The sequence below is a fragment of the Oncorhynchus mykiss genome, chromosome 8 (assembly GCF_057628025.1).
Source record: "Oncorhynchus mykiss isolate SJ-2025 chromosome 8, ASM5762802v1, whole genome shotgun sequence".
NCBI lineage: Eukaryota > Metazoa > Chordata > Actinopteri > Salmoniformes > Salmonidae > Oncorhynchus > Oncorhynchus mykiss.
In genome coordinates this window covers 6185001-6212458 of record NC_143029.1, presented here as the reverse complement: position 1 = coordinate 6212458, position 27458 = coordinate 6185001, and the positions used below count along the sequence as shown (strand labels likewise).

The window sequence follows — 27458 nt, the reverse complement described above, 5'->3', positions numbered from 1 at the left end:
TTGAGTCTCTCTCTAGTTGAGTCTCTCTAATTGAGTCTCTCTCTAGTTGAGTCTCTCTCTAGTTGAGTCTCTCTCTAGTTGAGTCTCTCTCTAGTTGAGTCTCTCTCTAGGTGAGTCTCTCTCTAGTTGAGTCTCTCTCTAGTCATGGCTTTAAAAAGTTTTTAAATCAAAGAATTGATTTTGCTGTGAGTTCAAGGCTTCTTTTGACGCAGTGATATAGATCCATCTGATTGGCCAGCGGTATGCCTATAGCTGCACTTGATTTGCTCTCTGGGTTGGCAGACTTCTACCTTCAGACATAGGAAATGGTTCAAAATGAATCAAATCAAATACACAGTATTTACAGTACAATACAATACCACCAACAGCACACAAAAAAAAGAGCGTTGTCTTTTTTTTACAGACATTTTGGGGGATCGACTGGTTGGTTACCACTGCCCAGTGGCCAATATGCATTGTCTATTTGTAGTTGAACCCTAGGTTGAATTAGAACAATTGCTGTTGATGACTTTGCTATTTTTCTTAAATTATATGGTACATTTCATTTGCTTTGTTAAACCTACCCTTTGGAATGACTTCGATAGCAACTGTAAAACTATTTAGCTATTAAGAGATCTCGCAATAATCATTCGCACGATAGCACATTGGCAGCAGTCAGTGACAAATGTCAATCCTAAGAATGGCTGGGCTTGGTTAAAACACTGGAAGGGAGACCAAAGACCAGCTGTAGATAGATCAACTTTCCAGTAATGAGGTGCTGTAGATAGATCAACTTTCCAGTAATGAGGTGCTGTAGATACATCAACTTTCCAGTAGGAGGTGCTGTAGATAGATCAACTTTCCAGTAATGAGGTGCTGTAGATACATCAACTTTCCAGTAGGAGGTGCTGTAGATAGATCAACTCTCCAGTAGGAGGTGCTGTAATGTAGATAGATCAACTCTCCAGTAGGAGGTGCTGTAATGTAGATAGATCAACTCTCCAGTAGGAGGTGCTGTAATGTAGATAGATCAACTCTCCAGTAGGAGGTGCTGTAATGTAGATAGATCAACTCTCCAGTAGGAGGTGCTGTAATGTAGATAGATCAACTCTCCAGTAGGAGGTGCTGTAGATAGATCAACTCTCCAGTAGGAGGTGCTGTAGATAGATCAACTCTCCAGTAGGAGGTGCTGTAATGTAGATAGATCAACTCTCCAGTAGGAGGTGCTGTAATGTAGATAGATCAACTCTCCAGTAGGAGGTGCTGTAGATAGATCAACTCTCCAGTAGGAGGTGCTGCCCGGCCTATAGTTGAAAATTGGTTACCATGATGACCTAATCCTGTGGTTGAAATTTCAGCCTCTATACAACAGTTGATTACGTAGATTCCACATCACAATACTTTGGCATATTACTTTGAAACAACGTTAAAACATGTTGAAACAACGTTAAAACATGTTGAAACAACGTTAAAACATGTTGAAACAACGTTGATTCAAACCGTTTCTGCCCAGTGGGAATTGTCTGTCTGCAAACAATGAAAACGCAGTACACTTTCTGTTAAAAACAGACAATAAAAGTATATCTAACCTCAGACATGATGTTTTCCTTGGCAGAGCCCAGGTCTGTGATGGTGTTGCCATGCCTCTGGACTGTATTACCTAGCCCCTTCACAGAGTCATTCAGGGTAGTAAACCTGTACAACAGTGGTGGGTTATACTAATGATACAACATCTAATATCAAATCAGATCATCTTGTCTGTTTTATCAGAGGGGATGCGTCCCAAATGGGACCCTAGTTAATTTATAGTGCACTACTTTATAGCTCAGAGAGCCCAAAAGTAGTGCACTACATAGGGAATAATAGTGCCATTTGGAACGCAGAGGAAGATTTACCTGATGGTGAACTTGGATAGTTCCCCCTGGATGGATTTCAGGTCCGTGCCCAACCGTCCGTGGAGGGTCGTATGTCCGTCCAGGTTTTTCTTTAGGTCCGCCAGGCCGGTCTTACACTTCCCTGTGCACTCCTCCACTTCCTCCTTCAGCCTCCCCACTTCCTCCTTTTAGATAACAAACATACACAGCTATATATTCACACATGACAGATACAACTACAGATTAGTAAACATTAACATATAGTCATCAAAATGACTTTTCATTCATGTAATTTACCTGCAGGTTGGAGCACAGCTGAGAACAAGAAGAGTCCTCAGAGTCAAACCTGTTGAGAGCAAGATGGCGGCTGTTACTGTGGTGAAAGACACTATGCATTTTACTTTGCTATTCAATAACTACACACACACACACACACACACACACACACACACAAACACACACACACACACACACACACACACACACACACACACACACACACACACACACACACACACACACACACACACACACAAAACAAATAATCAAACCTGTTGCGCAGGTTGGTCAGTTCCTTTTGGCACCTCCCGATGGCGCTGTTGGTGCTGTTGGTGAACGACTGCAGGTCTCGTTCTACTGTGCTACAGATGGAGCAGTCGTCCACGCTCCGTCCCAGCGTCTCCACCTCCGTGACTATCTGATTGAAGCGCTCGCCGTCCTCCCCCGTCAATCCTTTGATCTTCTTGACGTCGTTGCTGAGCTCCACCACTCTGTCAACTATAGAGTCGCCAGTCAGCGATAGGTCCTTGAGTCTGGTATCAAACTTCTGGATGTCCTCCTTGTTGGCCACTACTCTCCACTCCAGGGTCTTGACCATGTCTTCTGTCTTACGGCCTTTCCCGTTGGGGCCGCAGGTCTCGGAGCACATGTCCACTGTCCTCGACAGTTTGGTGTCGATAAAGTTTGTTGTGTTCTCTAGTTGACCCAGTCGTCGGCTGTGGTCGGTAACCGTGTCCGTCAGGACTGTGAGGTCCAGCTCCACCTTGAAGATATAGAGGAATAGTAGGTAGGTAGTCTACATGACACCCCTGGACAGGACACCCCCTGGACAGGACACCCCCTGGACAGGACACCCCCTGGACAGGACACCCCCTGGACAGGACACCCCCTGGACAGGACACTAGTCTATCTCCTGTTGTTGTAGTGAGACAGCTTGATGTACAGTACACCCCCTGGACAGGACACTAGTCTATCTCCTGTTGTTGTAGTGAGACAGCTTGATGTACAGTACACCCCCTGGACAGGACACTAGTCTATCTCCTGTTTCTGTAGTGAGACGGTGAGATGTACAGGACACCCCCTGGACAGGACACTAGTCTATCTCCTGTTTCTGTAGTGAGACAGCTTGATGTACAGTACACCCCCTGGACAGGACACTAGTCTATCTCCTGTTTCTGTAGTGAGGCAGCTTGATGTACAGTCCACCCCCTGGACAGGACACTAGTCTATCTCCTGTTTCTGTAGTGAGGCAGCTTGATGTACCAGTCCACCCCCTGGACAGGACACTAGTCTATCTCCTGTTTCTGTAGTGAGGCAGCTTGATGTACCAGTCCACCCCCTGGACAGGACACTAGTCTATCTCCTGTTTCTGTAGTGAGGCAGCTTGATGTACCAGTACACCCCCTGGACAGGACACTAGTCTATCTCCTGTTTCTGTAGTGAGGCAGCTTGATGTACCAGTACACCCCCTGGACAGGACACTAGTCTATCTCCTGTTTCTGTAGTGAGACAGCTTGATGTACCAGTACACCCCCTGGACAGGACGCTAGTCTGTCGCAGGGCCTTAACCCAATCCAACATATGTTTTTAATGTAGGCCTGTGCACAGCGCTGCAACAGAGAAGGATAATTACCTTGCCTATCCTGTAGCCGTGGTCATCCATGTGGCTGAGGACTATGTTACGGATGGTGGTGACCTCTCTCTGCAGGTTGTCCTTCATGTTGTTTCCTGTGTTGGTGAACTTCTGCTCGGTCTTCCTCACCGTGTGGTTCAGCCTCCTCTCCACCTCCCTCAGTCGACTGTTCAACTTCTCCTCCGTCACCTTCGTCCTCCCTCCTTTCTCACCTCCTCCTCCTACTTCACCCGACCCACCACCCAGCTCCTTGTCCAGGCGCTCTTTGATGACATCATAGCCCTGTGCTGTGGCGTTAAACTTCCCCTCCGTGGTGGTCAGCCTCCTGTCCATCTCTGTGACGGTGTTGCAGCAGCCCTGTGTACGTTCCATCTCCCTCCTGGTGACGTCCATGTTGTGGCGATAGTGTTGCTCCATGGAACTCAGCAACTTCTCCAGGGCACTAATTCAAATCAAATCAAATTTTATTTGGTCACATACACACATGATGTTAATGTGAGTGTAGCGAAATGCTTGTGCTTCTAGTTCCGACACTGCAGTAGTAAGCGACGAGTAATCTAACCTAACAATTTCACAACAGCTACCTTATACACACAAGTGTAAAGGAATGAAAGAATATGTACATAAAGATATATTTAATTTTTCCTTTATTTAGGCAAGTCAGTTAAGAACAAATTCTTATTTTCAATCATGGCCTAGGAGCAGACTGCCTGTTCAGGGGCAGAACGACAGATTTGTACCTTGTCAGCTCGCGGATATGAACTTGCAACCTTCCGGTTACTAGTCCAACGCTCTAACCACTAGGCTACCCTGCTGCCCCATATATGAATGAGTGATGGTACAGAACGGCATAGGCAAGATGCAGTAGATGGTATCGAGTACAGTATATACATATGAGATGAGTAATGTAGGGTATGTAAACATATAACAGTGGCATAGTTTAAAGTGGCTAGTGATACATGTATTACATAAAGATGGCAAGATGCAGTAGATGGTGGGGTGAAATTAGTGCCAACTAATAATTTGTTCTGAATTCAATATTTACTTATTGCCTTGAAATTACAGTTTGTCAATTTAATTTCTGAATACTAATTTTAATATATTTGAAATCAGATTACATTTCTGTTGTTGGCAAGTCCTATTCCTCCATACCTGATCCTCTCCTGGTCACTCTTCTGCTGCTTCCTCATGTCCTCCACCCCGCTCTGGCAGGAGGAGCACGACAGACTGACCCTCCTCTCCAGCTCGCGGAGGATCTCCTCCTTCATGGCGTCCATCTTGCCTGTGACAGCCCCGTCTAGCTCATTGCCGCGGGAACCTCTGTCGCCATTGACCAAATGGTTGTTGATGGACAGCAGGGTCTGGTCGTGGACCTGAGAGGAGAAAAGAGTAGAGGATAGTGTTTGGGGGCTGTTTACACAGAAATGTTGTGTGTGTGTGTGTGTGTGTGTGTACCTGCGTGTGTGTGTGTGTGTGTGTGTGTGTACCTGCGTGTGTGTGTGTGTGTGTGCGTGTGCGTGTGTGTGTGTGTGTGTGCGTGTGCGTGTGTGTGTGTGTGTGTGTGTGTGTGTGTGTGTGTGTGTGTGTGTGTGTGTGTGTGTACCTGCGTGCGATTGTCCAGTTGGTCAAGTTTGGTCTGAATGTAGTGGATGGTCTCTTTCATAGGCTTGGCTGCGTCTGCAGGGGTCCTGTCTCCGTTCAGGCCTGGCCTGTGGGGTCCAAAATCAAAGCTATAAGCACATTAAAAATAACTATTGATGCTGGATAAGATATCGTAGTGTTTCTATTCCCAAAAGTTAATTTACGTTCTATGTTCAGCATCTTAGTTTTACCAGTATCCGTTTATTTGTAGAAAATAATCAAGATTTGTTTTTCTTCCCAGCGCATTATATTCAAGATATAACAAGCAGCACGGCATTCTACCAAATTAATTAGACACATTTAGTAAAACCATTTATTATTATAAATTCGCTTTTGGGAGCAGTACATCTCTGTGGGGTAATCTTTTAGTGTCCGGCACAAATGGAATCCTATTCCCTACATAATGCACTACTGTTTGTGTTGGTCTAACCTCCTAGTTCCGTCTTGGAGCCTCAGGTTCATGCCCGTCATGGTGGACTGTATGTCACGGAGGTCCTTGGTCAACCTCTGAATAGTCTCCTCCATCTGTCTCATCTTGTCATTGTCAACTGGAGCAGGGAGACACAGGTTTATCGTTCAACATTCAAAACTAACAGCCTTTTTCCCAGACAAAGATTCAACATTCAAAACTAACAGCCTTTTTCCCAGGCAAAGATTCTACATTCAAAACTAACAGCCTTTTTCCAGGACAAAGATTCTCCAATCAAAACTAACAGCCTTTTTCCAGGACAAAGATTCTCCAATCAAAACTAACAGCCTTTTTCCAGGACAAAGATTCTCCATTCAAAACTAACAGCCTTTTTCCCAGACAAAGATTCTACATTCAAAACTAACAGCCTTTTTCCCAGACAAAGATTCTCCATTCAAAGCACTTTTAAGTCCAGGACAAAGCTTAATCTGTGCCTGGGAAAACGGCCCATAGAGTTCTTTGAATTAAGAGTTTTCCAAACCAATACATTCTTGTGACTGTCCAAGTATTGAGCCACAAAGCCACATTTCCTAGCTTCAACTTATCCAAGCAAATGGACTTGGACTCTTCTTTGATAATGAAATATAGTGATCTACCCTATATTAATAACTGTGTCAGAGATGATGTGTGAGAGAGATGTTATATTAATAACTGTGTCAGAGATGATGTGTGAGAGAGATGTTATATTAATAACTGTGTCAGAGATGATGTGTGAGAGAGATGTTATATTAATAACTGTGTCAGAGATGATGTGTGAGAGAGATGTTATATTAATAACTGTGTCAGAGATGATGTGTGAGAGAGATGTTATATTAATAACTGTGTCAGAGATGATGTGTGAGAGAGATGTTATATTAATAACTGTGTCAGAGATGATGTGTGAGAGAGATGTTATATTAATAACTGTGTCAGAAATGATGTGTGAGAGAGATGTTATATTAATAACTGTGTCAGAGATGATGTGTGAGAGAGATGTTATATTAATAACTGTGTCAGAGATGATGTGTGAGAGAGATGTTATAGTAATAACTGGGTCAGAGATGATGTGTGAGAGAGATGTTATATTAATAACTGTGTCAGAGATGATGTGTGAGAGAGATGTTGAAACCTACCCTCTCCTCCCTTCTGCCCAGCTCCATTGTTGTATCCGGTCTGTGTGACGTGAGGTCGTCCCGCTGTGACCTGGCTGTCCCCGGTCCCTGTTGGACCATCATAGCAGTCGTCCCCAGAGTAACCATGACAACACTTCCACTCCATCTCTGTCACCATCTTATAGGCCACCTTGTACCTGGGCCTCCGGTACGTACGATACCTGCAGTGGACACAGGTGAGACACAGTTAAAGATGAAACAGGTGAAGATGAGACAGGTAAAGGTGAGACAGGTAAAGATTAAACAGGTAAAGATGAGACAGGTAAGGGTGAGACAGGTAAAGATGAGACAGGTAAAGATGAAACAGGTAAAGATGAGACAGGTAAAGATGAGACAGGTAAAGATGAGACAGGTAAAGGTGAGACAGGTAAAGATGAGACAGGTAAAGATGAGACAGGTAAAGATGAGACAGGTAAAGATGAGACAGGTAAAGATTAAACAGGTAAAGATGAGGCAGGTAAAGGTGAGACAGGTAAAGATGAGACAGGTAAAGATGAGACAGGTAAAGATGAAACAGGTAAAGATGAGACAGGTAAAGATTAAACAGGTAAAGATGAGGCAGGTAAAGGTGAGACAGGTAAAGATGAGACAGGTAAAGATGAGACAGGTAAAGATGAGACAGGTAAAGATGAGACAGGTAAAGGTGAGACAGGTAAAGGTGAGACAGGTAAAGATGAGACAGGTAAAGATGAGACAGGTAAAGATGAGACAGGTAAAGATTAGACAGGTAAAGATGAGACAGGTAAAGATGAGACAGGTAAAGATTAGACAGGTAAAGATGAGACAGGTAAAGATGAGACAGGTAAAGATGAGACAGGTAAAGATGAGACAGGTAAAGATGAGACAGGTAAACGTGAGACAGGTAAAGATGAGACAGGTAAAGATGAAACAGGTAAAGATGAGACAGGTAAAGATGAGACAGGTAAAGATGAAACAGGTAAAGATGAGACAGGTAAAGATGAGACAGGTAAAGATGAGACAGGTAAAGATGAGACAGGTAAAGATGAGACAGGTAAAAATGAAACAGGTAAAGATGAGACAGGTAAAAATGAGACAGGTAAAGATGAAACAGGTAAAGATGAGACAGCTAAAGATGAGACAGGTAAAGATGAAACAGGTAAAGATGAGACAGGTAAAAATGAGACAGGTAAAGATGAAACAGGTAAAGATGAGACAGGTAAAGATGAGACAGGTAAAGATGAAACAGGTAAAGATGAGACAGGTAAAGGTGAGACAGGTAAAGATGAAACAGGTAAAGATGAGACAGGTAAAGATGAGACAGGTAAAGATGAAACAGGTAAAGATGAGACAGGTAAAGATGAGACAGGTAAAGATGAAACAGGTAAAGATGAGACAGGTAAAGGTGAGACAGGTAAAGATGAAACAGGTAAAGATGAGACAGGTAAAGATGAGACAGGTAAAGATGAGACAGGTAAAGATGAGACAGGTAAAGATGAGACAGGTAAAGGTGAGACAGGTAAAGGTGAGACAGGTAAAGATGAGACAGGTAAAGGTGAGACGGGTAAAGATGAGACAGGTAAAGATGAGACAGGTAAAGATGAGACAGGTAAAGGTGAGACAGGTAAAGGTGAGACAGGTAAAGAGTAAACAGGTAAAGATGAGACAGGTAAAGATGAGACAGGTAAAGGTGAGACAGGTAAAGATGAGACAGGTAAAGATGGGACAGGTAAAGGTGAGACAGGTAAAGATGAGACAGGTAAAGATGAGACAGGTAAAGGTGAGACAGGTAAAGATGAGACAGGTAAAGATTAAACAGGTAAAGATTAAACAGGTAAAGATGAGACAGGTAAAGATGAGACAGGTAAAGATGAGACAGGTAAAGGTGAGACAGATAAAGATGAGACAGGTAAAGATGAGACAGGTAAAGGTGAGACAGGTAAAGATGAGACAGGTAAAAGTGAGACAGGTAAAGATGAGACATGTAAACATGAGACAGGTAAAGATGAGACAGGTAAAGGTGAGACAGGTAAAGAGTAAACAGGTAAACGTGAGACAGGTAGGGTGAGACAGGTAAAGATGAGACAGGTAAAGATGAGACAGGTAAAGATGAGACAGGTAAAGATGAGACAGGTAAAGGTGAGACAGGTAAAGAGTAAACAGGTAAAGATGAGACAGGTAAAGATGAGACAGGTAAAGGTGAGACAGGTAAAGATGAGACAGGTAAAGATGGGACAGGTAAAGGTGAGACAGGTAAAGATGAGACAGGTAAAGATGAGACAGGTAAAGGTGAGACAGGTAAAGATGAGACAGGTAAAGATTAAACAGGTAAAGATTAAACAGGTAAAGATGAGACAGGTAAAGATGAGACAGGTAAAGATGAGACAGGTAAAGGTGAGACAGATAAAGATGAGACAGGTAAAGATGAGACAGGTAAAGGTGAGACAGGTAAAGATGAGACAGGTAAAAGTGAGACAGGTAAAGATGAGACATGTAAACATGAGACAGGTAAAGATGAGACAGGTAAAGGTGAGACAGGTAAAGATGAGACAGGTAAAAGTGAGACAGGTAAAGATGAGACATGTAAAGATGAGACAGGTAAAGATGGGACAGGTAAAGGTGAGACAGGTAAAGATGAGACAGGTAAAGAGTAAACAGGTAAAGATGAGACAGGTAAAGATGAGACAGGTAAAGGTGAGACAGGTAAAGATGAGACAGGTAAAGATGGGACAGGTAAAGGTGAGACAGGTAAAGATGAGACAGGTAAAGATGAGACAGGTAAAGGTGAGACAGGTAAAGATGAGACAGGTAAAGATTAAACAGGTAAAGATTAAACAGGTAAAGATGAGACAGGTAAAGATGAGACAGGTAAAGATGAGACAGGTAAAGGTGAGACAGATAAAGATGAGACAGGTAAAGATGAGACAGGTAAAGGTGAGACAGGTAAAGATGAGACAGGTAAAAGTGAGACAGGTAAAGATGAGACATGTAAACATGAGACAGGTAAAGATGAGACAGGTAAAGGTGAGACAGGTAAAGAGTAAACAGGTAAACGTGAGACAGGTAGGGTGAGACAGGTAAAGATGAGACAGGTAAAGATGAGACAGGTAAAGATGAGACAGGTAAAGATGAGACAGGTAAAGGTGAGACAGGTGCTGATGTACCCATAGAAGGTCAGTACTATATTTAATTCACTGTTCGTGAGGAAAGCCAGTTGCAGAGTAAACGTCTCAATTTCCCTGCTTTCACTTTATTCTTTATTCTCTTAAGATCTAAATGAGGATTAATGTTGACGAGGCTGTGGATGATTTTATTCTCTTAATATCTAAATGAGGATTAATGTTGATGAGGCTGTATATTATTTATTCTGTTAAAATCTAATTGAGGGTTAATGTTGGCGAGGCTGTGGAGTATTTTATTCTTTTAAGATCTAATTGAGGGTTAATGTTGGCGAGGTTGTATATTATTTATTCTGTTAAAATCTAATTGAGGGTTAATGTTGGCGAGGCTGTGGAGTATTTTATTCTTTTAAGATCTAATTGAGGGTTAATGTTGGCGAGGTTGTATATTAATTTATTCTGTTAAGATCTAATTGAGGGTTAATGTTGGCGAGGTTGTATATTATTTATTCTGTTAAAATCTAATTGAGGGTTAATGTTGGCGAGGCTGGCCTCCGGTACGTACGATACCTGCAGTGGACACAGGTGAGACACAGTTAAAGATGAAACAGGTGAAGATGAGACAGGTAAAGGTGAGACAGGTAAAGATTAAACAGGTAAAGATGAGACAGGTAAGGGTGAGACAGGTAAAGATGAGACAGGTAAAGATGAAACAGGTAAAGATGAGAAAGGTAAAGATGAGACAGGTAAAGATGAGACAGGTAAAGGTGAGACAGGTAAAGATGAAACAGGTAAAGATGAGACAGGTAAAGGTGAGACAGGTAAAGATGAGACAGGTAAAGATGAGACAGGTAAAGATGAGACAGGTAAAGATGAGACAGGTAAAGATTAAACAGGTAAAGATGAGGCAGGTAAAGGTGAGACAGGTAAAGATGAGACAGGTAAAGATGAGACAGGTAAAGATGAAACAGGTAAAGATGAGACAGGTAAAGATTAAACAGGTAAAGATGAGGCAGGTAAAGGTGAGACAGGTAAAGATGAGACAGGTAAAGATGAGACAGGTAAAGATGAAACAGGTAAAGATGAGACAGGTAAAGATGAGACAGGTAAAGATGAGACAGGTAAAGATGAGACAGGTAAAGGTGAGACAGGTAAAGGTGAGACAGGTAAAGATGAGACAGGTAAAGATGAGACAGGTAAAGATTAGACAGGTAAAGATGAGACAGGTAAAGATGAGACAGGTAAAGATTAGACAGGTAAAGATGAGACAGGTAAAGATGAGACAGGTAAAGATGAGACAGGTAAAGATGAGACAGGTAAAGATGAGACAGGTAAACGTGAGACAGGTAAAGATGAGACAGGTAAAGATGAAACAGGTAAAGATGAGACAGGTAAAGATGAGACAGGTAAAGATGAAACAGGTAAAGATGAGACAGGTAAAGATGAGACAGGTAAAGATGAGACAGGTAAAGATGAGACAGGTAAAGATGAGACAGGTAAAAATGAAACAGGTAAAGATGAGACAGGTAAAAATGAGACAGGTAAAGATGAAACAGGTAAAGATGAGACAGCTAAAGATGAGACAGGTAAAGATGAAACAGGTAAAGATGAGACAGGTAAAAATGAGACAGGTAAAGATGAAACAGGTAAAGATGAGACAGGTAAAGATGAGACAGGTAAAGATGAAACAGGTAAAGATGAGACAGGTAAAGGTGAGACAGGTAAAGATGAAACAGGTAAAGATGAGACAGGTAAAGATGAGACAGGTAAAGATGAAACAGGTAAAGATGAGACAGGTAAAGATGAGACAGGTAAAGATGAAACAGGTAAAGATGAGACAGGTAAAGGTGAGACAGGTAAAGATGAAACAGGTAAAGATGAGACAGGTAAAGATGAGACAGGTAAAGATGAGACAGGTAAAGATGAGACAGGTAAAGATGAGACAGGTAAAGGTGAGACAGGTAAAGGTGAGACAGGTAAAGATGAGACAGGTAAAGGTGAGACGGGTAAAGATGAGACAGGTAAAGATGAGACAGGTAAAGATGAGACAGGTAAAGGTGAGACAGGTAAAGGTGAGACAGGTAAAGAGTAAACAGGTAAAGATGAGACAGGTAAAGATGAGACAGGTAAAGGTGAGACAGGTAAAGATGAGACAGGTAAAGATGGGACAGGTAAAGGTGAGACAGGTAAAGATGAGACAGGTAAAGATGAGACAGGTAAAGGTGAGACAGGTAAAGATGAGACAGGTAAAGATGAGACAGGTAAAGATTAAACAGGTAAAGATTAAACAGGTAAAGATGAGACAGGTAAAGATGAGACAGGTAAAGATGAGACAGGTAAAGGTGAGACAGATAAAGATGAGACAGGTAAAGATGAGACAGGTAAAGGTGAGACAGGTAAAGATGAGACAGGTAAAAGTGAGACAGGTAAAGATGAGACATGTAAACATGAGACAGGTAAAGATGAGACAGGTAAAGGTGAGACAGGTAAAGAGTAAACAGGTAAACGTGAGACAGGTAGGGTGAGACAGGTAAAGATGAGACAGGTAAAGATGAGACAGGTAAAGATGAGACAGGTAAAGATGAGACAGGTAAAGGTGAGACAGGTGCTGATGTACCCATAGAAGGTCAGTACTATATTTAATTCACTGTTCGTGAGGAAAGCCAGTTGCAGAGTAAACGTCTCAATTTCCCTGCTTTCACTTTATTCTTTATTCTCTTAAGATCTAAATGAGGATTAATGTTGACGAGGCTGTGGATGATTTTATTCTCTTAATATCTAAATGAGGATTAATGTTGATGAGGCTGTGGATGATTTTATTCTTTTAAGATCTAAATTAGGATTAATGTTGATGAGGCTGTATATTATTTATTCTGTTAAAATCTAATTGAGGGTTAATGTTGGCGAGGCTGTGGAGTATTTTATTCTTTTAAGATCTAATAGAGGGTTAATGTTGGCGAGGCTGTGGAGTATTTTATTCTTTTAAGATCTAATAGAGGGTTAATGTTGGCGAGGCTGTGGAGTATTTTATTCTTTTAAGATCTAATAGAGGGTTAATGTTGGCGAGGTTGTATATTATTTATTCTGTTAAAATCTAATTGAGGGTTAATGTTGGCGAGGCTGTGGAGTATTTTATTCTTTTAAGATCTAATAGAGGGTTAATGTTGGCGAGGTTGTATATTATTTATTCTGTTAAAATCTAATTGAGGGTTAATGTTGGCGAGGCTGTGGAGTATTTTATTCTTTTAAGATCTAATAGAGGGTTAATGTTGGCGAGGTTGTATATTATTTATTCTGTTAAAATCTAATTGAGGGTTAATGTTGGCGAGGCTGTGGAGTATTTTATTCTTTTAAGATCTAATAGAGGGTTAATGTTGGCGAGGTTGTATATTATTTATTCTGTTAAAATCTAATTGAGGGTTAATGTTGGCGAGGCTGTGGAGTATTTTATTCTTTTAAGATCTAATAGAGGGTTAATGTTGGCGAGGTTGTATATTATTTATTCTGTTAAAATCTAATTGAGGGTTAATGTTGGCGAGGCTGTGGAGTATTTTATTCTTTTAAGATCTAATTGAGGGTTAATGTTGGCGAGGCTGTGGAGTATTTTATTCTTTTAAGATCTAATTGAGGGTTAATGTTGGCGAGGCTGTGGAGTATTTTATTCTTTTAAGATCTAATTGAGGGTTAATGTTGGCGAGGTTGTATATTAATTTATTCTGTTAAGATCTAATTGAGGGTTAATGTTGGCGAGGCTGTGGATGATTTTATTCTGTTAAGATCTAATTGAGGGTTAATGTTGGCGAGGCTGTGGATGATTTTATTCTGTTAAGATCTAATTGAGGGTTAATGTTGGCGAGGTTGTGGAGTATTTATTCTGTTAACGTTATTGGACTTCATGGTCTGTTAGAGCAGATCATTAAAACATTGTTAGAAATGACCTGTTTACCGGAGGCACTGATGGTTCTTCATGGCAGCTTCATACAGTACACACACACACACACACACACACACACACACACACACACACACACACACACACACACACACACACACACACACACACACACACACACACACAAACACAAACACACACAAACACACACACACACACACATACTACTTGTACAAGAAACATGTCTTGCCATCTTCTCCTAGACATAGAAAATACTTAAATATCCAACGTCTCTGCCTCCCTCTTTAAAAGAGCGTGAGAAAACGAGAGCACACACACTTCTTAAAGACACAGGGGTTTTTGTGGAGGGAGCAGTGTCTAGACTGTGGTGCCTGTAATCACTTAGCATATGCTTCCCAAATGGCATCATATTCCTCTGCTCACTCTGAGGTATATGGGCGGGACAACTCCTTTCAGCTGGCCTATATCTTGAATAAGGAACAACTTAGGGCCAAACATGAAGCCCTTTAGGAGGGATAGGGAGAGAGGAGGGATAGGGAGAGAGGAGAGTGGAGAGAGAGAGGAGAGAGGAGGGATAGGGAGAGAGGAGAGAGGAGGGAGAGAGGAGAGAGGAAGGAGAGAGGAGGGATAGGGAGAGAGGAGGGATAGGGAGAGAGGAGAGGAGGGATAGTAAGATGAGAGGGATAGGGAGAGAGGAGGGATAGGGAGAGAGGAGGGATAGGGAGAGAGGAGGGATAGAGAGAGAGGAGGGATAGTGAGAGAGGAGGGATAGAGAGAGAGGAGGGATAGGGAGATGAGAGGGATAGGGAGATGAGAGGGATAGGGAGAGAGGAGGGATAGGGAGAGAGGAGGGATAGTGAGAGAGGATGGATAGAGAGAGAGGAGGGATAGGGAGATGAGAGGGATAGGGAGAGAGGAGGGATAGGGAGATGAGAGGGATAGGGAGAGAGGAGGGATAGGGAGAGAGGAGGGATAGGGAGAGAGGAGAGATAGGGAGAGAGGATGGATAGGGAGATGAGAGGGATAGGGAGAGAGGAGGGATAGGTAGAGAGGAGGGATAGGGAGAGAGGAGAGATAGGGAGAGAGGAGGGATAGGGAGAGAGGAGAGATAGGGAGAGAGGAGGGATAGGGAGAGAGGATGGATAGGGAGATGAGAGGAGGGATATGGAGAGAGGAGGGATAGGGAGATGAGAGGAGGTATAGGGAGAGAGGAGGGAGAGGGAGAGAGAGAGACAGAGAGAAGAGGGACAGCAGCACAATTACTGTAGATCCAACCAAATCAAGAGAAAACAAATGACATCATAATTCTTTCCATGACATCATGGAAAGAATTAACAAAAACAGAGCAATCTAGAATGCTTTTTGGCCCTAAACAGAGAGGATACAGCGGCAGAATACCTGACCACTGTGACTGACCCAAACTTAAAGAAAGCTTTGATTATGTACAGACTCAGTGAGCATAGCCTTGCTATTGAGAAAGCCCACCGTAGGCAGACCTGGCTCTCAAGAGAAGACAGGCTATGTGCTCACTGCCCACAAAATGAGGTGGAAACTGAGCTGCACTTCCTAACCTCCTGCCAGATGTATGACCATATTAGAGACACATATTTCCCTCAGACTATACAGACCCATAAAGAATTTGAAAAACAAATCCAATTTGGATAAACTCCCATATCTACTGGGTGAAATACCACAGTGTGCCATCAGAGCAGCAAGATATGTGACCTGTTGCCACAAGGAAAGGTCAACCAGTGAAGAACAAACACCATTGTAAATACAACCCATATTTATGTTTATTTATTTTCCCTTGTGTTTTAACCATTTGTACATTGTTAAAACACTGTATATATATAATATGACATTTGAAATGTCTTTATTATTTTATAACTTTTGTGAGTGTAATGTTTATCGTTATTTATTCTTGTTTATTTATTATCTACTTCACTTGCTTTGGCAATGTTAACATATGTTTCCCCATGCTAATACAGCCTCTTGAGAGAGAGAGAGAGAGAGAGATAGAGAGACAGAGAGAGAGCACAAAGAATTCGAAAACAAATCCAATTTTGAAAAACTCCCATATCTACTGGGTGAAATTCCACAGTGTGTCATCACAGCAGCAAGATTTGTGACCTGTTGCCACGAGAAAAGGGCAACCAGTGAAGAACAAACACCATTGTAAATACAACCCATATTTATGCTTATTTATTTTATCTTGTGTAACCATTTGTACATTGTTAAAACACTGTATATATATACTGTGACATTTGTAATGTCTTTATTGTTTTGAAACTTCTGTATGTGTAATGTTTACTGTTAATTTTTATTGTTTATTTCACTTTATATATTCACTTTATATATTATCTACCTCACTTGCTTTGGCAATGTTAACACATGTTTCCCATGCCAATAAAGCCCTTGAATTGAATTGAATTGAATTGAGAGAGAGAGAGAGAGAGAGAGAGAGAGAGAGACAGAGAGAGAGAGAGAGACAGAGAGAGAGAGACAGAGAGAGAGAGAGAGACAGAGGGAGAGAGAGACAGAGAGAGAGAGAGAGAGAGAGAGAGAGAGAGAGAGAGAGAGAGAGAGAGAGAGAGAGAGAGAGAGAGAGAGACAGAGAGAGAGAGACAGAGAGAGAGAGAGAGAGATACAGAGAGAGAGAGACAGAGACAGAGAGAGACAGAGACAGAGAGATAGAGAGACGAGAGAGAGAGAGAGAGAGAGAGAGAGAGAGAGAGAGAGAGAGAGAGAGAGACACGAGAGAGAGAGAGAGAGAGATAGAGAGAGAGAGACTCACGCCATCACTCTGGAACACTGTCCCCAGGCACATCTCTGGTAGTCTGGCTTCACGTACGTCTCCACCCCATCCTCCATTACACAGCTGATGGTGCGTGTCACCACGTAAGCACACCAGTTCCTGGAAGGAAATACACACAGATGCCACCCTGTAAGCACACCAGTTCCTGTAAGGCAATGCAAGCAGATGCCAGATGAGTCACTTAGTCAGTGTGTTACTATTGGCAGAAGAATTGTATTAGAATGTTCAGAAACGAATAATAAACGAGTGGAAGGTCGATGTTCTTGATTCCACATAAGATCATACACACATGCATGCCTGGGATATGTGGACACACACAGACAGACTCACAAACACACCCTTCCCTAGCCCCCAGAGGGTTCAGGGAGTCTATCTGTCCCCCTCAGATGACCCTGGATAAGACTGAGGAGACACAGCTAGATTTAAGATTTAAGACACAGTCCCCCTTTCGTCCCAGGGAGACAGTCCTGTTATCTTATCATTTTCATATCATGACCGTAGTCCTCCTCTATAGTAAACTACCCCACTCAGTCCTCCTCTATAGTAAACTACCCCACTCAGTCCTCCTCTATAGTAAACTACCCCACTCAGTCCTCCTCCATAGTAAACTACCCCACTCAGTCCTCCTCTATAGTAAACTACCCCACTCAGTCCTCCTCCATAGTAAACTACCCCACTCAGTCCTCCTCTATAGTAAACTACCCCACTCAGTCCAGTCCTCCTCTATAGTAAACTACCCCACTCAGTCCTCCTCTATAGTAAACTACCCCACTCAGTCCTCCTCCATAGTAAACTACCCCACTCAGTCCTCCTCTATAGTAAACTACCCCACTCAGTCCTCCTCTATAGTAAACTACCCCACTCAGTCCTCCTCCATAGTAAACTACCCCACTCAGTCCTCCTCTATAGTAAACTACCCCACTCAGTCCTCCTCCATAGTAAACTACCCCACTCAGTCCTCCTCTATAGTAAACTACCCCACTCAGTCCTCCTCCATAGTAAACTACCCCACTCAGTCCAGTCCTCCTCTATAGTAAACTACCCCACTCAGTCCAGTCCTCCTCCACTACTTCTTTGGCAGTGATTCCAGCCAATTAGTGTCCCTCTAGGTTCCAGCAGACTCTGGCCTTGGAACTGGAAGTTCTAACGGACAAACAGTTCCTGGTTACAGGAATCTCCAACAGCATTTCTTCTCTCTCTATGATGTTAAACACCTTGATCCACCCCAACTCTCCTCTGACTCCTCCATTCCTGTGTCTGAATGGGTTTATCCTCTCTCTTTCTCCCCCTTCTTTCTATCTCTCCGCCCCTCGCTCTCTTACTCTCCCCTTCTCTTCCCCCTCTCTCTTTCTCCCGCGTTCTCTCTCTCTCTCTCTCTCTCTCTCTCTCTCGCTCTCTCTCTCTCCCCCTTTCCCCCTCTCTCTCCCCCTCTTTCTATCTCTCCGCCCCTCGCTCTCTTTCTCTACCCTTCTCTCCCCCTTCTCTCCCCCTCTCTCTTTCTCCCACTTTCTCTCTCTCTCTCTCTCTCTCTCTCTCTTGCTCTCTCTCTCTCCCCCTTTCCCCCTCTCTCCCCCCTCTCTTTCTCTCCACCCTAGCTCTCTCTCCCCCCTTTTCTCCCCCTTCTCTCTCCCCCTCTCTCTCTCTCTCCCCCCCCCTCTCTCCCTTCCCCCTTCTCTCTATCCCCCCTCGCTCTCTCCCTCCCTGCTCTCTCTCCCTCCCCCTCTCTCTCTCAATTCAATTCAAGGGGCTTTATTGGCATGTGAAACATGTGTTAACATTGCCAAAGCAAGTGAGGTAGATAATAAACAAAAATGAAAAAAAATATAACTCTCTCTATCTCTCTATCTCTCAAGAGGCTGTATTAGCATGGGGAAACATATGTTAACATTGCCAAAGCAAGTGAAGTAGATAATAAATAAACAATAATAAATAACGATAAACATTACACTCACAAAAGTTATAAAATAATAAAGACATTTCAAATGTCATATTATATATATACAGTGTTTTAACAATGTACAAATGGTTAAAACACAAGGGAAAATAAATAAACATAAATATGGGTTGTATTTACAATGGTGTTTGTTCTTCACTGGTTGACCTTTCCTTGTGGCAACAGGTCACATATCTTGCTGCTCTGATGGCACACTACTGTGGTATTTCACCCAGTAGATATGGGAGTTTATCAAAATTGTGTTTGTTTTCAAATTCTTTGTGGATCTGTGTAATCTGAGGGAAATATGTGTCTCTAATATGGTCATACATTGGGCAGGAGGTTAGGAAGTGCATCTCAGTTTCCACCCCATTTTGTGGGCAGTGAGCACATAGCCGGTCTTTTCTTGAGAGCCAGGTCTGCCTACAGGGGCCTTTCTCAATAGCAAGGCTATGCTCACTGAGTCTGTACATAGTCAAAGCTTTCTTTAAGTTTGGGTCAGTCACAGTGGCCAGGTATTCTGCCACTGTGTACTCTCTGTTTACGGCTAAATAGATGTATAGTTGGCTCAGTTTATTTGTTAATTCTTTCCAATGTGTCAAGTAATTATCTTTTTGTTTTCTCATGATTTGGTTGGGTCTAATTGTGCTGCTGTCTCTCTACCCCCTTTCTCTTTCTCACTCCCAGCCCCCCCTCTTTTCTCTCTCTCTCACTCCCACTCCCAGCCTCTCTCTCTCTCTCACTCCCAGCCTCTCTCGCTCTCACTCCCACCCCCAGCCCCTCTCTCTCCCACTCCCAGCCTCTCTCTCTCTCACTCCCAGCTTCTCTCACTCCCACTCCCAGCCTCTCTCTCTCTCACTCCCAGCCTCTTTCTCTCTCACTCCCACTCCCAGCCCCTCTCTCTCCCACTCCCAGCCTCTCTCTCTCTCTCACTCCCAGCCTCTCTCACTCCCACTCCCAGCCTCTCTCTCTCACTCCCAAACCCCCCTCTTTTCTCTCTCTCTCTCTCCCACTCCCAGCCTCTCTCTCTCTCGCTCTCTCTCACTCCCACTCCCAGCCTCTCTCTCTCTCTCTAACATGAAATTCTACATTCAGACAACTGTATTCCAATAAAAATATTCATGAATCCAGATATCCAGGGTGAAATCACTCACCGCTGTAGAAAACCCCCCATCAAAGACATGGAGCCGGACTGTTATGTATTTTTCCAGACTGTCTACTAGCTGGGGATTTATGGTTCTTTGACATTCAGAAATGATATCTGAAGAAATTCCAGCCACTATAAACAACTAACTATTTTCGGTCTGAGTAACCCAAGCATGCGACAAGATATTTGAAAGATAAATGATTAAATGTTTAATGTTTACTGTTGAGCTGTTTGACGTTGTCGGCCTCTGTCTACTCTAGGGACATTCTGCAGCTCATCTAATGGCAGGGGTTTAGTAGCTGAATGACCCCTGGGATGGGTTTAGTAGCTGAATGACCCCTGGGAGGGGTTTAGTAGCTGAATGACCTCTGGGAGGGGTATATTATCTGAATGACCCCTGGGAGGGGTTTAGTAGCTGAATGACCCCTGGGAGGGGTATAGTAGCTGAATGACCCCTGGGAGGGGTTTAGTATCTGAACGACCCCTGGGAGGGGTTTAGTAGGTGAATGACCCCTGGGAGGGGTTTAGTATCTGAACGACCCCTGGGAGGGGTTTAGTAGGTGAATGACCCCTGGGAGGGGTTTAGTATCTGAACGACCCCTGGGAGGGGTTTAGTAGGTGAATGACCCCTGGGAGGGCCCAAATATGACGGGCCACTGAGAGGCCTGTAAAAATATAAATTACAGGGTCAGACGTTTTAACTAAGCTTTAGGTGACCTGACAAGAAAATCAACTAGACATGCTGGCAGCTTATGACTAGGGCCCAGAGTTGTTCCTGGTGAGGGGTCAGGAAAAACTCCTCCAATGTTTTATTTATTTATGTTTTGGGTCTATAGTTGCTGATTCAGCATATAATTATGCTGTAAACTTCCTGCAGCTCCCTCTCCAATCCCCAAAGCTCCAATAGTCTTTACTGTGGGAGGCTATGGAGCACGAGGATGATTATACTCTCACGTTCATGCTTACTCAGATGGTTGTGTTCAGGCTGGGATCATTATAGCTTTTGTCCCAAATGGCACCCTATTCCCTATATAGTGCACTACGTTTGACCCGGGCGCATAGGGAATAAGGTGCAATTTGGTACACACCCATTATGTTTCTAGTGCAGTAAGTCAACCAGGGCAAAGCCTTACACCTGCCAGAGAGATCACTTCATTCCCTATTAAAAGTTACTCAAACTGAACAAAAATATACACTCAACAGGCGCAGAGGTCTTAGGCACGGCATCTCAGTGCTAGAGGCGTCACTACAGATCCTGGTTAGATTTCCAGGCTGTATCACAACCGGCCGTGATTAGGAGTCCCATAGGGCGGTGCACAATTGGCCCAGCGTCGCCCGGGTTAGGTTTTGGCCGGGTTAGGCCGTCATTGTAAAAAATAATTTGTTCTTAACTGACTTGCCTAGTTAAATACATTTTAAAAAAGCTCTGATTTTACTGAGTTAAAGTTCATATGAGGAAATCAGTCAACTGAAATAAATTCATTAGGCCCTAATCTTTGGATTTTACATGACTGGGCAGTGGCGCAGCCATGGGTGGGCCTGGGAGGGCATAGGCCCACCCACGGGGGAGTCAGGCCCACCCACTGGGGAGTCAGGCCCACCCACTGGGGAGTCAGGCCCACCCACTGGGGAGTCAGGCCGAGTCAATCAGAATAAGTTTTTCCCAACAAAAGGTTTTTTATTACAGATAGAAATACTCCTCAGTTTCATCAGCTGTCTGAGTGGCTGGTCTCAGACGATCCTGCAGGTGAAGAAGCCGGATGTGGAAGTGCATGGAAATTCTCACTCACAGGGATGTAAACAAATTTGTGCACAACATTTGAGAGAAATAAGCTTCTTGTACATACGGTATGGAAAATTCCTGATATCTTTTATTTCAGCTCATGAAACATGGGACCAACACTTCACATGTTGCACTTATTCCGATTTCGCAAAAAAACAAAGCATCCTTCACTCATGCTGCCAAACATACCCTTGTAAAACTGACTATCCTACCGATCCTCGACTTAGGCGATGTCATTTACAAAATAGCCTCCAACACTCTACTCAGAAAATTGGATGCAGTCTATCACAGTGCCATCCGTTTTGTCACCAAAGCCCCATATACTACCTATCACTGCGAACTGTATGCTCTCGTTGGCTGGCATTCGCTTCATATTCGTCGCCAAACCCACTGGCTCCAGGTCATCTATAAGTCTTTGCTAGGTAAAGCCCCGCCTTATCTCAGCTCACTGGTCACCATAGCAGCACCCACCCATAGCACGTACTCCAGCAGGTATATTTCCCTGGTCACCCCCAAAGCCAACTCCTCCTTTCTCTGGAGGAGAAGTTCTCCTTCCAGTTCTCTGCTGCCAATGACTGGAACGAATTGCAAAAACCTCTGAAGCTGGAGACTCTTACCTCCCTCACTAGCTTTAAGCACCAGCAGTGAGAGTAGCTGATAGATCACTGTACCTGTACATAGCCCATCTGTAAATAGCCCACCCAACTACCTCATTCCCATATATATGTTTTTTGCTCCTTTGCACCCCAGTATCTCTACTTGCACATTCATCTTCTGCACATCCTACCATTCCAGTGATTAATTGCTATATTGTAATTATTTCGCCACTCTGGCCTATTTATTGCCTTAACTCCCTAATCTTACTACATTTGCACACACTGCATATAGACTACACTATTCTATTATTGACTGCCCCTGTGTGTGTAATATGTTATACTGCGGTCAACAGGGTGTGTGTGTGGGTGTGTGTGTGTGTGTGTGTGTGTGTGTGTGTGTGTGTGTGTGTGTGTGTGTGTGTGTGTGTGTGTGTGTGTGTGTGTGTGTGTGTGTGTGTGCGTGCGTGCGTGTGTGTGTGTGGCTATGGAGCTGAACATCGACACTACAGCTCATCATCACTCCTGAAAGGGAAACTTCTCCGTTGTACAGTATTTGGGGTGTTTTTCCAGTCTCCCAGAGTGGAGACTGCTGAGGGGAGAACGGCTCATAATAATGGCTGGAACGGAGCGAATGGAAGCCATGTGTTTGATACCATTCCACTGATTCCACTCCTGCCATTACCACGAGCCTGTCCTCCCCAACCAAGGTGCCACCAACCTCCTGTGCTCATGACTGATGAGAGGGTGTTCCATTCATAATTATGGCTGATGAGAGGGTGTTCCATTCATAATTATGACTGATGAGAGGGTGTTCCATTCATAATTATGGCTGATGAGAGGGTGTTCCATTCATAATTATGCGTGATGAGAGGGTGTTCCATTTATAATTATGGCTGATGAGAGGGTGTTCCATTCATAATTATGACTGATGAGAGGGTGTTCCATTCATAATTATGGCTGATGAGAGGGTGTTCTATTCATAATTATGACTGATGAGAGGGTGTTCCATTCATAATTATAACTGATGAGAGGGTGTTCCATTCATAATTATGGCTGATGAGAGGGTGTTCCATTCATAATTATGCGTGATGAGAGGGTGTTCCATTCATAATTATGCGTGATGAGAGGGTGTTCCATTCATAATTATGCACTATAAACTTTATTGAATTTTTGAGCCAGGAGACACCATTGGTTGATTGAGCCTGCTGTCTAATCTAGAACTGAATGGAGCCATGTTTTGTAGCAATTATTGTGGCCTTTGTGTTTTGCCAATTTGCCCGATTACTCTAGTAGATATGGTTGTTCAGTAGAGCCATTGGACTTGTCTCAACAATGTATATGCCAGGACATTGCAGGATAACTGGGTTGACTCATTTTCCCTGGCTCTGTAAAGAGCATCAGTCAGGAAGTTAAAGCTTAGTCACAAATGGGTCTTCCAAATGGACATTGAACCCAAGCATACTTGCAAGCAAACTTGTGGCAAAATGGCTTAAGGACAACAAAGTCAAGGTATTGGAGTGGCCACCACAAAGCCCTGACCTCAATCCTATAGAACATTTGTGGGCAGAACTGTTAAAGAGTGTGCAAGCAAGGAGGCCTACAAACCTGACTCAGTTACACCAGCTCAGTCAGTAGGAATGGGCCAAAATTCACCCAACTTATTGTGGGAAGCTTGTGGAAGGCTCCTCGAAATGTTTAACCCAAGTTAAACAATTTAAAGACAATGCAACTAAATACTAATTGAGTGTATGTAAACTTCTGACCCACTGGGAATGTGATGAAAGAAATAAAAGCTGAAATAAATAATTCTCTCTACTATTATTCTGACATTTCACATTCTTAAAATAAAGTGGTGATCCTAACTGACCTAAAACAGGGAATCTTTATTAGGATTAAATGTCAGGAATTGTGCAAAACTGAGTTTAAATGTATTTAGCTAAGGTGAATGTAAACTTCCGACTTCAACTGTATTTGCTATAGTGACAGACTAATCTGTTTTATTGAAACATGACAACTAACTCAAGCTTGAAAAACACCATCATTTGTTTTAGCAGTATGACTGAAGCTAGTTTATCCAAATACGTTTCATGAATATCACAATGAATTGATTCAAAAGTTGAAGTCAGCACTTTGTTGGTTTCTGATGCAGCTGGAGTCATTTAGTCACTTGTCAGTACGCTTGTAAAAAAAAAAAATCTCTACTTTTTCATATTTTTAATACTGAACGTTTTCAGATCTTCAACCAAAACCTAATATTAGATAAAGGGGAACCTGAGGGGAACAAATAACACAACAAAGACATACTTATTTCATAAACAAAGTTATGCAACACCCAATGCCCCTTTGTGGAAAAAGTAATTGTCCCCGTACACTCAATAACTGGTTGTGCCACCTTTAGCTGTAGTGACTCCAACCAAACACTTCCTGTAGTTGATCAGTCTCTCACGTCGCTGTGGAGGAATTTTGGCCCACTCTTCCATGCAGTACTACTGTAAATCAGCGACATTTGTGTGTTTTCAAGCTGCGTTCGTTTCAAGTTCTGCCACAACATCTCAATTGGGAATATGTCTTGACTTTGACTAGGCCGTTCCAAAACTTCACATTTGTTGCTTTTTAGCCATTTCCATGTAGACTTGATTGTGTGTTTTGGATCATTGTCTTGCTGCATGACACAGCTGTTCTTCAGCTTCAGCTCACAGACAGATGGGCCTGTCATTCTCCTATAGAAATATCTGATACAGAGAATGGCTCCTTCTATTAAGGCAAGTCGTCCAGGTCCTGGGGCAGCAAAGCATCCCCAAACCATCACACTACCACCATCATGCTGACCCCAAACCATCACACTACCACCACCACGCTGACCCCAAACCATCACACTACCACCACCACGCTGACCCCAAACCATCACACTACCACCACCATGCTGGACCCCAAACCATCACACTACCACCATCATGCTGACCCCAAATCATCACACTACCACCACCACGCTGACCCCAAACCATCACACTACCACCACCATGCTTGACCGTTGGTATGAGGTTCTTACTGTGGAAAGCAGTGTTTTGGTTTTCACCAGACATTATGGTATCCATGTTATCCAACAAAGTTATACATTTTTGTCTCATCTGTCCATAGAACATTCTTCCAAGAGTCTTGATGATGTCCAGAACACAACATCTCAATCAAGTCTACTTGTTTTTGGGTAATGGCACCTGGTTTAGCAGGCTTTGGAGCTGTGGCGATGTTAGCAGGGATGTTGAGTTTTGGGGAGCTGTGACTCAGGCTCGTTGTAGACAACCGTCTGGTCGTTTTCTGCACTCCACAGTCAGGTGGACAAGCCTCTCGTACACTTTCTTAACCACCCAATGCTTTGGAAGAAGATTAGTTTCTACTGCAAGTCCCCTGGAAACACATGAAGCCTGATCATGAGGATGTGGAACACATGAAGCCTGATCATGAGGATGTGGAAACACATGAAGCCTGATCATGAGGATGTGGAACACATGAAGCCTGATCCTGAGGATGTGGAACACATGAAGCCTGATCATGAGGATGTGGAACACATGAAGCCTGATCCTGAGGATGTGGAACACATGAAGCCTGATCATGAGGATGTGGAACACATGAAGCCTGATCATGAGGATGTGGAACACATGAAGCCTGATCATGAGGATGTGGAACACATGAAACCTGATCATGAGGATGTGGAACACATGAAGCCTGATCATGAGGATGTGGAACACATGAAACCTGATCATGAGGATGTGGAACACATGAAGCCTGATCATGAGGATGTGGAACACATGAAACCTGATCATGAGGATGTGGAACACATGAAGCCTGATCATGAGGATGTGGAACACATGAAGCCTGATCATGAGGATGTGGAACACATGAAGTCTGATCATGAGGATGTGGAACACATGAAACCTGATCATGAGGATGTGTTAAACATGAAGCCTGATCATGAGGATGTGGAACACATGAAGCCTGATCATGAGGATGTGGAACACATGAAGCCTGATCATGAGGATGTGGAACACATGAAGCCTGATCATGAGGATGTGTTAAACATGAAGCCTGATCATGAGGATGTGGAAAAAAAGAAGCCTGATCATGAGGATGTGGAACACATGAAGCCTGATCATGAGGATGTGGAACACATGAAGCCTGATCATGAGGATGTGGAACACATGAAGCCTGATCATGAGGATGTGGAACACATGAAACCTGATCATGAGGATGTGGAACACATGAAGCCTGATCATGAGGATGTGGAACACATGAAGCCTGATCATGAGGATGTGGAACACATGAAGCCTGATCATGAGGATGTGGAACACATGAAGCCTGATCATGAGGATGTGGAACACATGAAGCCTGATCATGAGGATGTGGAAACATACAAGAAACCATGTTCATCAGTAAACAAACAACAAAAATGTTACAGTAGACTTGTATGTGCTTTGTTACTCAGAGTCAATAATGGGGTGTTGAGATGGGCTGTTACCAAAGATGTGAAAAATTGTGGGGGGGGGGGGGGGGGGGGGCTTGACTGGTTGACAGTCTAGTTGTGTATTTTTGTGTATGAGCACCTACAGTTATGCTGTTGAGGAGAACACTGCCAACAGCATAGTGGATAGGCTATAAGAGTATACTAACAGCCTCTCTCCCTCATGCCAAACAACTGGCTATATGGGTGAGGCTAGAAGAGTATACTAACAGCCTCTCTCCCTCATGCCAAACAACTGGCTATATGGGTGAGGCTAGAAGAGTATACTAACAGCCTCTCTCCCTCATGCCAAACAACTGGCTATATGGGTGAGGCTAGAAGAGTATACTAACAGCCTCTCTCCCTCATGCCAAACAACTGGCTATATGGGTGTGACACGTTTGAAGAAACACTTGGCTTGTGTGTTTTAGTGATTTTGTTTTCTCAAGAGGGGATTGTGCTTTCATAAATACATTTGGCTGTCCTGGCTCATTTCAAAGTCAGATGATGTTGCTCTTGAGTTCATTCCAGGGTGAAAGCTTTCATCCAATGGGTCTACAGGCTCTGTACAACTGAAGCCGGTGTCCAGGTCAGTAGCAGGATTAGTCTGTAGGACACACAGTAAGTAGTCAGTGATTATCCAACATGTTACTTACTACATTGTCCCCATCAA

The 27458-nt window shown here is 43.3% G+C and overlaps 1 protein-coding gene across 2 annotated transcripts in view; it reads right to left on the bottom strand.

The window, feature by feature from the left end:
* emilin1a (elastin microfibril interfacer 1a) overlaps window positions 1-27458 on the bottom strand; it is a 48265-nt gene that overhangs the window by 11867 nt on the left and 8940 nt on the right. The window contains exons 2-11 of one of the 2 annotated variants that reach the window (XM_036984623.2): window positions 16811-16930; window positions 6988-7187; window positions 5837-5954; window positions 5369-5474; window positions 4918-5138; window positions 3766-4207; window positions 2405-2895; window positions 2151-2199; window positions 1875-2038; window positions 1569-1674 (exon numbers count right to left, since the gene is read on the bottom strand). In XM_036984623.2, the coding sequence (XP_036840518.2) occupies window positions 1569-1674; window positions 1875-2038; window positions 2151-2199; window positions 2405-2895; window positions 3766-4207; window positions 4918-5138; window positions 5369-5474; window positions 5837-5954; window positions 6988-7187; window positions 16811-16930 (2017 nt within the window). Of the gene's footprint in view, window positions 1-1568; window positions 1675-1874; window positions 2039-2150; window positions 2200-2404; window positions 2896-3765; window positions 4208-4917; window positions 5139-5368; window positions 5475-5836; window positions 5955-6987; window positions 7188-16810; window positions 16977-27458 lie in introns of both variants that reach the window. The other variant, XM_090242463.1, reaches the window with a different exon arrangement.